General features: G+C 38.9%; 1 protein-coding gene across 1 annotated transcript in view; it reads right to left on the bottom strand.

Moving 5' to 3' along the window:
* RhoGAP93B (MyTH4 and RhoGAP_KIAA1688 domain-containing protein RhoGAP93B) overlaps positions 1-14447 on the bottom strand; it is a 232382-nt gene that overhangs the window by 114551 nt on the left and 103384 nt on the right. The window contains exon 4 of the mRNA XM_089100012.1: positions 1087-1221. Within this exon, the coding sequence (XP_088956138.1) occupies positions 1087-1221 (135 nt within the window). The remainder of the gene's footprint in view (positions 1-1086; positions 1222-14447) is intronic.

Below are 14447 nucleotides of genomic sequence, written 5' to 3'. Positions count from 1 at the left end.
ACCGTCGCTCTCTCTCTCTGGCTGTCCTCCAAAAATGGGTGTCATAATAGAAAACATGTCTATCAACCCATGTAGAGTTCATTGTAATAGGCAAATGACCCTGGTAACCGTACAATGCATTGAAAGTATACATTCAAACTTACGCCTAAGGCATAGATATGTATGTAAACTTTCAAGTAATTGTACGGTTACTACTAAAGTGTATCTGTTCTTTTTTCCTCATATGTTTTTCTGTTCTATATTTGTAATATGTTTCATATGTATGCTCATATGTTCTTCTGTTCTTTATTCCTGCACCTTCATTCTGCTGAAAAATTTCTCAATTCATAGGCTATATCAGCACTAGATTTTTCCGTACAAACAGGGGGCCCATAAAATTCTCATCACAAGGTCTTCTAGCTGGCCTCACCTAAATATTTCAGAATGTGTACTTATGTTGATAAATAACAATACAGATTTCTAAAAAAAAAAAAAAAAACGAAGTCCAAAACATATATGTGGTAAAAACTGATAGTATTTTTTTCGTAGTAAATCATTTTTTTAAAACTGGGGTCTTCTCCTAAAAAAAAAGTAGTTGAATCCCCTCCCTCCAAAAAAAAATGTAAATGGTACCTTAAATTTTTTGTTGTTAGTATAGAAGAGATTCTTCAATAAAAATGTTGGAAGATAGTTTGGGCACAGTCAGGTTGGCTTTTTTTTTTTTTTTTTTTTTTTTTTTTTTGCATCCTTGTAGGTCTAACATAGTAATGTAGATAAAGTAACAAAAACCCAGTAGCAAACACGTCGACACCACGGAGAGGAGAAGGGTCCATTTTAAGCCAAAACATTGGTCCATAACGGCCCATATACAACAGCCGACCGTTTGGAAAAGCTATATTAATCAAAACAAAGAGAGATCCCACTTTCAAAAACAGCGTAGACCAGGAGGCACACGTCACGCGTGACTGAAGTATGCGTGGTATAACACAAAGTACTGAAACGCGTTGGGGAAGAAGGGGTGCCAGGTGTGGTGGAACAAGTAGTTTTCCAAGATCTACACAAGTTGGTTTTAAGTAGTTAACCCCCCATACTAGAAATGGTACGTACATTCTTTTTTTCTCCACCTGAACGGGAGGGAGTTTGGGTGGACACTGACTCCTTTCGAGAAACTTTACAGACATCAGTTAGTTTACGCCCTTCAGTCGTTCCACTATCTCGCACTTCTGTGTTCTGTTTAAGTGTCTGTAAAAAAAAAGATTACACATTAATCAGGCAGATTTACTTTAGCAAAGTGGTTCTCATTCCAAAAATAAACAGACTTGTTTATTTGAAGTGTCTTGAAAGATTTTACCGCAGAAAATTTAAGAGCTTAAGAAATTAATAAAACAGAAATAGTTTGGCTTCAGCTACATTATATCAAAGAAACAAAATTTAATAAAGATTCGAGAGTCTGGCAATTTTATTGTCATATCAATTGATGCGGGGGACGCTCTTTCGGCAATATGGCAGTTTTGGTAATTCTAATATAGGATGCACAAAACATTTATGCGCTAAACTCCGGCAACTCTTGTGCTAACTAATTTGCGCAAATGTGCTAACTAATTTGCATAAATGAATTTTAAGGACGACACTGGTGATTTATTTTCCTATTCACTTTATCATAGCACAATAATTAAGATTTTTTTATTATCTGATTCATTTCGTTTAATATTTTGCATTTATATTATTCATTTTGTACTTTGCGTGCCAAAAGAAACTGTTAGCATGCCATTTTTGGCTCATGTGGCGGATAGCTATTTAGGTACTATTTGGTGCAATATAGCAACTATTTATTGGACAAAATTCAGAGAACTCTTTCATGGAAATTAATTTCACGTACAATTTGTTTTAAATGACACGTATTATTTGTTGTTTTATAACCGCGCCAATTAAAATTTCAATTATCCAGTTTTAGTTGTAATATTTATATTTTATATTTACATTATTCATTTTGCACGTTTCAAGCCAACCAAACTGTTGGCGTGCCCTGTCTGACACACGTGGTGAAGGGTCCCTATACGAGTTAATATTTATAGTATTTAATTTTTGTAATTTGCGTGCCAAAACAAGCCATTGGCTTTCCCATTTGGCAAAGACTTCTATTGCCCACTTAATTAATTATTGTCATTTTCAGCTGGTTTTAAAATATACTTACAAAAGAAGTAGGAACAGCAGTCATTTCAACTCATCTGCAGTCTCTTTTAAAGGTAAAGTATACGGCCTCGGACTTTACAGTCCCTACCGGTGGTGCTGGTTTCCAATTAATCGCACTTCAGCCAGAAAGCAAAACGAGGGGAAGGCATCCCACACCCTTACTGTTTACCTCCCCAAGAATACGTCCCATTAAGAGCTGGGTCCACTCTGGCTGAGCTTACAGAGTCACACACTGGCCCCCGTTCCAAATCAAATAACCAGTGATGCCAGGACTTGAACCCCTGTTCTCCGAAACAAGGGAATTCAAGTCTAGCGTGCTAACCACTCGGTTAAGCGGCTCTTATGAACAGGTTTAAAACATATTTGTATGATATTCTAGTAGATAAGGCTCTGGAAGGCAAACCATCAAAGACCTTCATGTAACAGTATCCTACATAGCCTAGTCTCCTTCTGATGTTGTTGCTGACTTTCCAGAACCTTATAAGATTTTCGTTTCCTTGAATTTTGTTCATCATGATCCTCTGCAAGGAATTGTTTCCTGAAATTTCAATAAAAGATGTCTTGGACTTATACAATGATTATTGCTTGCAGACGAATTGGAATATTTATTATTTTGTTTTCTATAGGTTGTCAAGGGAAGTCAACTGAGCCAGTCAAAACTAGAACGTTCTCAAATAGAATAAATATAGGTTAAAAGACGTTCTAAATAGGAAGTAAAAGCGGTTCTTTTGAGGATGTAGAAACTTTACAAGAACGGACAAAGTAAACAGAGAAGCTCTAAATAGAGGTTAAAAGCGGTTCTTTTGAGTAAGTGGAAACTTTGCAAGGACGGACAAAGTAAACAGAGAAGCTCTCAAAGGAGCTGCAGAAGTATAAAATCAACGTTTTTTGTCTGTCAGAAACGAGACTTAATGATGTTCTGTCCAAAAAGTTGACCGTTTCCGAATCTGACTCATTCCAGTTCTACAACTCGGGTCCCAATGATGGTTCCGGCCAGCAAGGAGTTGGGTTCCTAATAGACGGTCCTACTGCATCATGCGTCACCTCTTGGGAGCCAGTGTCACCAAGGATCGCCATGATCAGACTGAGAGGCCACATTAGCCACATAACCATAATCGCCATGTACGCTCCGATAAGGGACAGTAGTGACGCGGTCAAAGATGCCTTTTATTATGACCTACAAAGAATCATCGACTAGACACCAAGGCGTGACGCGCTTTTTTAGCTGGAGACTGGAACGCCCAGCTTGGCAGAGTAGACCCCGACAGAGCAGCAGTTATTGGCCACCACACCGTTGGTGACAGATGCATCAATGGAGAAAGGCTCTTACAGCTAGCCAGATACAACAACCTATGCGTCACAAACACTCTCTTTGAGCACAAGAGACTAAACCTCGTTACATGGCGTTCGAACGACGGCGTAACAACAGCCCAGATCGACCACATCTTAGTCAGCAGAAGATGGAGGAGCCTCTGCACAGATGCCCGGGTATACAGAGGAGCAGACACAGGATCTTTAAATGGAGCCGACCACTATCTCCTCACTTACAAAGTCCGTCACCGCCTTAGAAGGCAGAAGCGACAGAAGGCAGGGAAGCGCTTCGATGTTTCGAAACTAAGATGCCCGGAAATCAAAGCCGACTTCGAGTTAAAGCTAAGCAACCGGTTCGAAGCCTTGAATCGTATCTCACTCGTCGATGAAGAATTGGCGCAGATAAAAATTGCGACACAGGACGTAGCTGAGGAGGTGCTTGGCCACACAAAACAAAAACAGCGAGCCTGGATCTCTGACCACACCATAGAACTAGTTGAGAAGAAGCGACACCTCGTGGGAGGTGCAAAAGAACCCTTAAAAGTAGCCCGCAAAGCAGTTAAACAGTCACTGAAACGGGACAGAGAACATTACTGGTTAGATCTCGCGAATGAGTTGGAACAACCGTGCAGGAGCCACAACAGCCGTAAAATTCTAAAACCCCTAAAACAAGTAACAGGAAGAATTACTGTAACGGCCAACATACTGAAAGATAAGTCTAGAGAACTCATTCAAAGTAAAGAAAAAAGCATTGAACGCTGGCAATAACATTTTTCTGAGCTACTGTTTCCTGTCAAACCCCCGTGCGATCTACCTGCCTTCTCGAGTGCTGCTAGAGAGCCCTATGCAATAAACCTCGATCCGCCAAGTGTTGCGGACGTACAAAAAGCGCTGAAGTGCATGAAAAATAATAAAACTCCTGGAGAGGATGGGACCCCTTCTGAAATGTTCAAGTCCTCACCAACTCTACTACGCCGGCTAACCGACCTCTTTGTCCAGGTGTGGACGACGAAGACCTTCCCAAAAGACTGGAAAGTATCAGTCCTCGTTCCGCTATATAAAAAAGGAGATAAGGCCGTTTGCGGAAACTATAGAGGTATCTCCCTGATCGACCATGCCATGACGATCTTCGGCGTCATTCTTTTGAATCGATTCAAAGACGCACGTGACAAGTTAACCCGTCCTGAACAAGCAGGCTTCAGACCAGGCAGAGGCTGTCCAGAACAGATATTGACGATTCGCCTCATCCTTCAGCAGTACAGCAGGTTTCATCTACCCCTTCCCATCGCCTTTATTGACTTTGCAGCTGCCTCCGACTCTCTCATCAGAGAGGAGCTATGGAGAATTATGGCTGAAGACGGTGCGCCACAGGAGCTCATTGAGATACTCCGAAGTGCGTATAAGGACGCTGAGACTTGCGTCCGTGTTTCCGGCCATGACACCCCTAAGTTTCCAGTTGAGTTTGGGGTAAAGCAGGGATGTCCGCTTTCGCCTATATTATTCAACTACGCGATAGACCGAATCATGAATAATACAATGAGAAACCACAGCGGAATAGTGTTCGGACAAATAGCTGGTCTCCTCCAGTCCCTGACAGATCTGGACTTCGCAGACGACGTTGCTGAGCTCGAAAATACCGCCGACAGCTTACGAGGCATGATCGACGATACTTATGTGAATGTGGTCTCAAAGTGCATCGGACTGGCCATCAGCGGCGCAAAGACTAAAGTATTGGCTCTCCACCAACCTGCTCCTTGCCAAGTTACCCTCGACGGTGAGCCAATAGAAAACGTCGAGGAATTCAAGTATCTGGGCTCTATCATAACACCAGGTGACAGAGCTGAAAGGGATATCTCTGCCCGCATAGCAAAAGCCTGGGGAGTCTTTACTAGGCTGAAAAAAGCACTATGGACAAGACGGGATATCTCAACCAAAACAAAAGTCGGAATCTATGTTGCAACGGTTCGAGCAGTACTCCTTTATGCCTGCAAGACATGGCCGATCAAGGCTGAAGACGCGAAAACTTGGGCCGTGTTCGACCACCACTGCTTTCGTTACATCCTCCGCATTAAGAGACGGGACAAGATTTTCAATAGTGAAGTAAGGAGTCGCTGTGGCCAATCAGAAGAACTATCGCTTATCATTAAAAGACGTCGCCTGAAGCTCCTCGGCCACACATTGCGCCGTCCCGAAGGCACGATATGTCGAGATGTTCTTGTCTGCGAACCAGCCCCCTCCTGGAAACGTAAACCAGGAAGACAAAAGAAGAACCTGTGGCAAAAATTCAAGGAGGACCTGGAACCGTTCAGGAGACAAGGTCAGAGATGGGACAAAGACTGGCTGAAGATCGCCGGAGAAACTGCAGCCGACAGGTCCAAGTGGTCGTCGGAAGTCATTCCAAGATCCTTTGGTGCCGGGCAGGACAGTCCATCGTCTGGTTACAAGCGGTTTTTTTGAGGAAGTGGAAACTTTAAAGGACGGGCAAAGTAACAGAGAAGCTCTAAACACGGTTTACAAGCGGTTCTCTTGAGGAAGTGGAAACTTTACAAGGACGGACAAAGTAAACAGAGAAGCTCTAAATAGAGATTAAAAGCGGTTCTTTTGAGGAAGTGGAAACTTTACAAGAACGGACAAAGTAAATAGAGAAGCTTTAAATACATGTTACAAGCGGTTTTTTTTTTGAGGAAGTGGAAACTTTAAAGGGCGGACAAAGTAAACAGAGAAGCTCTAAACACGGGTTACAAGCGGTTCTTTTGAGGAAGTGGAAACTTTACAAGGACGGACAAAGTAAACAGAGAAGCTCTAAATAGAGGTTAAAAGCGGTTCTTTTGAGGAAGTGGAAACTTTACAAGAACGGACAGTAAATAGAGAAGCTTTAAATACATGTTACAAGCGGTTTTTTTTTTGAGGAAGTGGAAACTTTAAAGGGCGGACAAAGTAAACAGAGAAGCTCTAAACACGGGTTACAAGCGGTTCTTTTGAGGAAGTGGAAACTTTACAAGGACGGACAAAGTAAACAGAGAAGCTCTAAATAGAGGTTAAAAGCGGTTCTTTTGAGGAAGTGGAAACTTTACACGGACGGACAAAGTAAGCAGAGAAACTCTAAATAGAGGTTACAAGCGGTTCTTTTGAGGAAGTGGAAACTTTACAAGGACGGAAAAAGTAAACAAAGAAGTTCTAAATAGAGGTTAAAAGCAGTTCTTTTGAGGAAGTGGAAACTTTACAAGGACGAACACAGTAAACAGAGAAGCTCTAAATAGAGGTTAAAAGCGGTTCTTTTGAGGAAGTGGAAACTTTAAAGGACGGACAAAGTAAATAGAGAAGCTCTAAACACGGGTTATAAGCGGTTCTTTTGAGGAAGTGGAAACTTTACAAGGATGAACAAAGTAAACTGAGAAGCTCTAAATAGAGGTTAAAAGCGGTTCTTTTGAGGAAGTGGAAACTTTACAAGGACGGACAAAGTAAACAGAGAAGCTCTAAATAGAGGTTAAAAGCGGTTCTTTTGAGGAAGTGGAAACTTTACAAGGACGGACAAAGTAAGCAGAGAAGCTCTAAATAGAGGTTACAAGCGGTTCTTTTGAGGAAGTGGAAACTTTAAAAGGACGGAAAAAAGTAAACAAAGAACTTCTAAACAGAGGTTAAAACCAGTTCTTTTGAGGAAGTGGAAACTTTACAAGGACGAACACAGCAAACAGAGAAGCTCTAAATAGAGGTTAAAAGCGGTTCTTTTGAGGAAGTGGAAACTTTACAAGGACGGGCAAAGTAAAGAGAGAAGCTATAAATAAAGAAGAGCGGACAAAAACCGTCCACAGTTATGTCGGCTTCTGGTGGCTTAATACGGCAATAAGCACTTATAAGCTAGTTTAAAAACATCCGAAATATGCATCTCACATAACGCGAGAAAAGGTGTACTATCTATTATCCTGGACAAGATCATGAATAGTTTAACCCAAGTTTAGTGGAGAGATTAGGTTCCGTAAAAGTTTGAAACGGTCTTTACACAACGTTTGAAACACTGCACTTAAGCAGAGGTAAAACAATTGCACCTTAGTTCCATTTCAAGAAGCCCAGGAAAGACATTCAACGCAGATTAGAATATGTAATAATTTCGCCTAATTTAGCCTAAAAACGTGACATTTCAGAGATTTCCACACCCTGGGAAGCATGCTCCGCCCGCACACTAACATTCGGGTTGTCTCAAATTTTAAACACCTATCTTAAAGTTATTCCTTCGCTCTATAATCAAAAACAAATACTCCTCAGATCCGTCCAAAGGCTTAGCCTAGGAAAACTTTGAGAAAAGGAAAGCTAGATTTTTTAGGGTAGGTATGTATTATATGGTACACTTTCGAGAATTTGGATCTACAGATCAGATAACAACCGCTTTATACCTGGCAGTATTTGAAGAAAATTAGCTTAGGGTCAGTTTAAATCTACGTTGTAGGTATATTTTTATTAATTATTTAATATAGAGATGGTAATTTGGTTGCCGAAGATTGTCCTTTATGGCCAACCGTCTAGGGCTCAACGGAAAGCAGGTCGTTCTCGTCTGGGGTGGGAGAGCGTCATAAAGAAAGATTTAAAGGAAATGGGAACTTCCTGGGAGGGTGTAGAGAGGGAGGCTTTGAATAGAATGGGATGGAGGAGGAGCGTGCGTAGCTGTGTTGGCCTCAGGCGGCTTGGTGTTGCGGTGAGTTGTTAGTAGTAGTAGTAATTTGGTTGAGTTAGGTTAAGTGTTTAATATAACGCGTTCTGTGCAGCCTATCTACCATAATTCTTTGTTGTAGTTTTCATAATTTTGTTACTAAAATATTGTGTTTTCATCATATTTTTGCGTATTTCATTAGGATTAACCTAACTTGACTTCTCGAGTATGAAGCATATAATACACAAGCACCCTTTTTAACATAAAACATACTTTTGAACCTTCAGACTAAATATTTAGCTCCATGTTACACATTTTATGGTCCTTCCTAATTTTTTCATTGTGGGTTAGTTGAGTTGCAATTCAGTCAGTTGAATTTGAAAGGAGTAAACTGTGAAGCTTAACAGGGCATACGTTCAAAAAGTCAAAGTTTTTATACAGAAAACCAAACTTTTCGGAAGGACCAGAGAACTATTATAAAGTAAGAGGAATTCAAAAAAGTTTTTTGGCTCAACTATAAACTTTTTGTGTATTTCCCCGTGTGTTTTAAGGTTGTTACTGTACGGGTCTGGGAGGTTTATCTCCCCTCCGACTCTTCTACACGAAAAACAGGAACAAAAAAAAATATATAAAGCAATGGACGTATCGAAGAAATATATCCACTAAACTTGCCAGAGCTAAAGTGCCACCGAATCCCACATAGCCTTCCATCATCCAAAAGTTCTTCACGATTTAGTAAACGCGAAATTGGTGTTTACATAATTAGTACCAAACAGTTAACACCAAAGGGATTTGGAGTTTCATTTACAGACGAAACCAAAAAGACACACTGAACCAAGAGAACTTTCCACGTTTTATCTTCTTCTGGATAATATAAACAATTGCTATTTTGAATCCATGTCATTCCTTAAACACAAAGCAGACTGGAAACAATAACAAAAGAACTAAAACACACATGAATGCAGATTATAGACTTACAATCTATAATTCTACGATTCTAAAATGTTCACAAAAAAAACTCATAATTAAGAACATTTAAGAATGAAAATAAGAGATATGTAAGTTAAGGGGGAACGGAATGGAAAAATTCCCGGCTACCTCTTCCATGTTAAATATTTTTAGATTGTCTGGCGACAACAGACGCATAAATGCATAAATTTTGGTTTCTATTTTTTCCCTTGATATATCAAAATAATCTTATTTTTCTATTTTTTTTTTTTTTTTTTTTTTTTTACTCGGCAATTACAATCCTTTATTCTGCTCCGTAAGAGAACTGAACGTCAAAAAAGTAATTATTACTGCCCTTGCAATTGACGAATTGAAGACTAAAGCTGAATTGACCCACCGTGACAGATTGAATATTCAACAAGAAAACTCGAAAAAAAGATGTCTAGAGATTTCTAAAATATCAATGACGATGCTGTTGCAGTTATAATAAAATTGGAATAGTGTATTATATGTAAGCTATTTATAAAAAATTATACTTTGTCTTTTACCAAAAACACAAAGCACCATATATCACCATCTATCAGCCTCACCATCACCATGTAGGTGATGTTTTTAAAAATTTACAGGTTATTTTAAAGAAAAACAGTTATGATTATTTAAGGATCTTTTGTTATGTTCTATTTATTGTTCCATAAATGCTCTGAGAAAAAAAATCAGCAGAAAATGATATTTATTGAGAAAGAGAATTGATTGAGTAAGAAAATGTACCCATGAAATTTTTGGAATTTTTCGTAAATCTTTTTTTTTCTCTTGTTTCTTCAGTCTTAGAACGTGTATGGGAGAAACACTGAGCTAAACCATTAAAATACTAATAAGATAAAAGAAGTCATATACAAGATACATAACCCCTCACCCCACAGCGTTCAAAAACTAAAAATTCATACAAATGTTGAATTTTGTGATATTTAAAAACTTACATTCTCACGATGCATATGCCTTTTAAACTTTTCCCCTCCTCGCAAAAGCTTCAACAGATTTCCCCCAAAAAATTTATGTTTCAATTGCTGTTCTATTTTGTGATTTTGGGCATTCAGCACGTCTAGACACCCGGGCTGCAGCCCCCATACTGATTGCTATGTTCAGCACTTTCTCTGAGTCTAAAACTCCTTCAGGTAACAACACTACCAAGTTGCTAGAATTTGGACCAGGAACAAACTGATCTCTTACTGCATCATCCAAGGGATTTCAAAAATCACTTTTGGTCGAGAACCCACATAGTGCAGAATAATTATCACAGACTGTTGAATTCCTTTCTTGAAGTCGTTTATAAAATCAAAATTTTTCGGCTATTATTAATTTTTGGAGGGTTCAGGCATTCGCTTTTGATTCTTAGGTTTGTTTAGTGAAACAAGATTTTCCAAAAAGCTTTAAAGTCCTGGACCACAAGCTCTCAAAAATATTGCCTTTTCCTTAGCATCTGATTCAAAACCTCAGTATAGTCACTAAAATCAATTCCAATGATGGATCCCTCCCTAATACCAATAGAAGGGCTCCTTTTAAAACTTACTTACTATAATATAACTATCTACATCTCGCTTATCCAATATCTCCGTCAGCGATTGGTACTTTTCCTAGCCCTAAGCATATAAGCTTTCACTCGTAGCAGTTACGTAATAGTCAACATAGGCTACTAGACTGAAACCAAACTGCACAGAAAACAGAGAGCAAAGATGATTTATTCCTTCGATGAGTCATCCATAGCACCTTACGACTATCCAATCTAAATAGTTAAGAACAAAGGTAAATACTACACAAAATAAAATCTCTGCACTATGCTAATCAGGCAAGTACGCAAGGATTGATCTTGGCATCGTCAGATGTCATCGGTCTCAAAGTTAGCACACATAAGACAGAATGTTTGGCAATAAAAGACTCGAATCCTTTCTTGCTCACTGCAAACCTAGTGGAACATGAAAGTACATTGATAATTTTAGATAGCTTGAATCTCAGTATTGTGGTGATGGATCTACAGACACTGATGTTCAGCGTAAAGCGCAGACATCTTTTGATTTCTTTCGCACACCATTATAGAACAAATCTATAAAAGATATCTGTCCGGGCCATTCTTCTTTGCGGATGGGAAACACGGTCAATGTGCCAGTAGTATGAAAATGCAAGGAAGGTGCTTAAATAAGAATTCTGATCATGTCTGCCCGAAAATTCTTCAAATTAATCCGCGTCACCAAAAACCTAGCATAAAAATACTAGAAATACGCGGTAGACAGAGATATGTCGGTCTCATAGTAACAAAAAACAGCAACTGTAACGGTTCGGGAATGTCTTACAGAAGCCAATCAAGTACCTAGATCCCCAAATACGTCTAGCTGAGTCTCTCAGTCCCTAAAAGAGACGTTAAAGAGGAAAAAAAACTGGTGAACCTAGTCAAATCAGATCTTGACCCTCTTGGATCTTTCGGAGAGTTCAGCAACGAATGGGTAATCCTGTCCGCAAGGTAGCCGGGAGCAAGTCGTTAAATATGGATCAGGCAAATCCCAGAGATCCTAGATGTTGAAAGAGGCGGAAGTAACCCACCTTTTAGTGGGCGAAGAGGTTATCTTCTTTCCATCCCGTACGCATTCTTGCTCCCTTTGACGCTGACTTTGAATTTAAAGTATTTAATAGGAATGAAAATCCATATATTACCGTAACCAAGCAACGGTTTTGTTTTACTTCTCGTCAACAAATGATGTTGATGCTGAATTTTCAAGCATTGATTAAAGAGCTCTTTTAATTTTGAAAGAGGAAAAATAGAGAGGCCACTTGGAATTTGCAAGGAAATTTCAAGGAATGCAAGGAAATTGCATCAGGAAAAGAAAATTGCATCAGGAATCAAGGGAGCGCCGCATTAGGGCTTCAATAGTGGGAGCATTCTGCAAAAACAACAACAACAACAAAAATAAATCCACTTGGCACAATAAGTATGTATACATGTCACACCTCAACCCAACATGGTCAGCAGTAACAGCGAGTATTCTATTTTTGTCGTTTCGTGATTAAAAACCGAATCGAGCTCTTTGGAGAAAGTTTAAAAGACAGACCAAAGTTAGTGGGAAATCAGACTAAGGGTTCTAATTGGTTATATGTTTTTGGAGTCAAGAACTAGTCTGGCCTCTATTCTGGGAGGGAAGAGTATCCCTATATTATTGCCATCAGGACATTACTAGAAAATATTGTCGTATCTCAACCAGACACGGTGGTATTTCAAAGCTAATGTCCTACTTGTGTGTTTCATGCACACCCATAAGGGGAGGGGGGCAGGAATGACCCCTGGCTGAATGACGCTGCCTTATATTTGTAATAATTTAAAAAGTTTTTTCACAAAGAAGTTTTTCAAAGAAAAGTAAAGAGCTCCATTAAGCCAAAAATGGACAGAAATAAAGTCAAATAATCTTCAAAGCGTAAAACTACCTCAAACCATTATCAGTAAATAAATGAAATTCAAAACGAACAGAAATTAGAATAAATAGCCAAGCCAAACTCGAAACGAGCAAAAATTAACATTAGTAGGACTGAAAACCCCCCTGCCTTCTCGAGACCAGAACATAATTTAGGCTTTACTAAAAAAAATGACTATGGATTGTCAGTTTAATATACATACACTGATATTTATTCCTTAAAGTCTTAATTTTTTTATTTATTTAAGTAAAAAAAATTGAAAACATTTAAAACTTATTTTGTTTTCAGTAAAGCGCAAATTTATGGGCAAACAAACTTGAAACTTGAACTTCAAGGGACGTTTTTGGCCCCTGAGTATGAACTACTTCAGAGTTTTTTTTACCTCTATCAAAATTACTGCAGACAAATTAACAAAATTATTGATGAATTATTTAACTAATTATCAATTAATTGATTAACAAAATTTATTTTCAGATTCAGATAATTGGTGAGCTTTCGAGTTGGTTATAATATTGACAAAGTAGTTATTTCCTCGATTTTAAGATGCCCCAGACTTTTGAATAGGCTAATAGATAAAAAAAAAAAATAAAAAAAAAATACTTAACAGATTAAGCATTGCGGGGAACTTTCATTTTTCCAGTCATTTTCCTTTTCATTTTCTAATCATCTCGTTTTCTATTTCATTTAATTATGCATTGTTTAAACTTCTAATTAATATTTTTTTACACCTTCTTCATAAAGATTGGTTGACCTCTACCTTAGTATTTAATCACATAATCACACCATCAAATTGGACTAAAACTATTGATTCTCTTGCGGTTCTTTCCAAACACGAAGAAGAAGGAAAGCTTCAAATCGGTGACCCTGGCACAACCGTTGTTGTTAACTTGGACACTATATGTCAAGCATTAAATGAAATTGGCAGAGTTTCACTTTCGCCATAATAGAACGATTTTGCTTCCCCAAGCAATTCTAGCAGAAAAAAGGAGGTTTTGCCTGAAAAAAGGTTGTTCTCCCACATCCCAAATGTCAATATTTTTGTAATTTTCCTAGAAATTCTGAGCGATTTGTTTTCTTCAAAATAAACTGTCTCGGCTTATTTTCTTAACAAAACAGAAGCAGCGTACATGCCGGATGAGACTACATAGGACACAGCTTTGAGGGCGATGAGGATACTCCTATTTGTGGAGAGGGTGTACATGGCCCAGAAATCCGGATTTTCACACATTTTTAGCAGTTATCACTAACGTTGCCGTTGGAAAGCAGTCTTGCAAAAAAAAAAAATAAACCCCTACACACATACATGTTTTCAGCCATTTTTTGGGAAGGGCGCATTTGCCCTACCCCTTGATTTTTAGCTACTCTTTGTGGGGTATTTTTACTGAAAATGCCTCTATTTTGTATTTTCACATAAAAAACTGAAATAAACACCAAATTGCTCCTCTCTAGATTTTGAAAATGCATTTTGCACAGCCCCCCGAACACTTCTGTGAATTGAAACCAATGGCCCAGGGGTTCAGCCACATCCTGAGGTGGCCTGAAAGCACTTCGTTTCACATAGCCATGAAGTGTGTTCCCCTACTTGGTCGTAGGAAGAGACAAGGAGGAGGGAAGAGGGACTCAGCGTATTCAGAAGGTTTGGGGGGATATGGGTCAAGTCCTGGCTAGAACTGATCGATCCCCTCATGAGAGACAGAGATTCTTGTCACACCGCAATGATGAATATGTTGGAAGCCAGGGAAAACTAACGCTTGAGTCCTCCTTCAAGTACAAGTAAGAAAGAAAGTAAGTGATTATTCCTTCTCCCACCTCCTTTATTTTGAGGAGAAGCCAAGCTAATCATACTATCAAAGATTTCCATGTATCAATTTCGACAAGCAATAGACTAAGCTGTCGCAGACTACTTCTTGGCAGG

The sequence above is a fragment of the Artemia sp. Qi Xiang Cuo genome, chromosome 14, assembly GCF_049724085.1.
Source record: "Artemia sp. Qi Xiang Cuo chromosome 14, ASM4972408v1, whole genome shotgun sequence".
NCBI lineage: Eukaryota > Metazoa > Arthropoda > Branchiopoda > Anostraca > Artemiidae > Artemia > Artemia sp. Qi Xiang Cuo.
The sequence above is the reverse complement of the archived record's forward strand: the minus strand, read 5'-3'. Positions and strand labels throughout refer to the sequence as shown.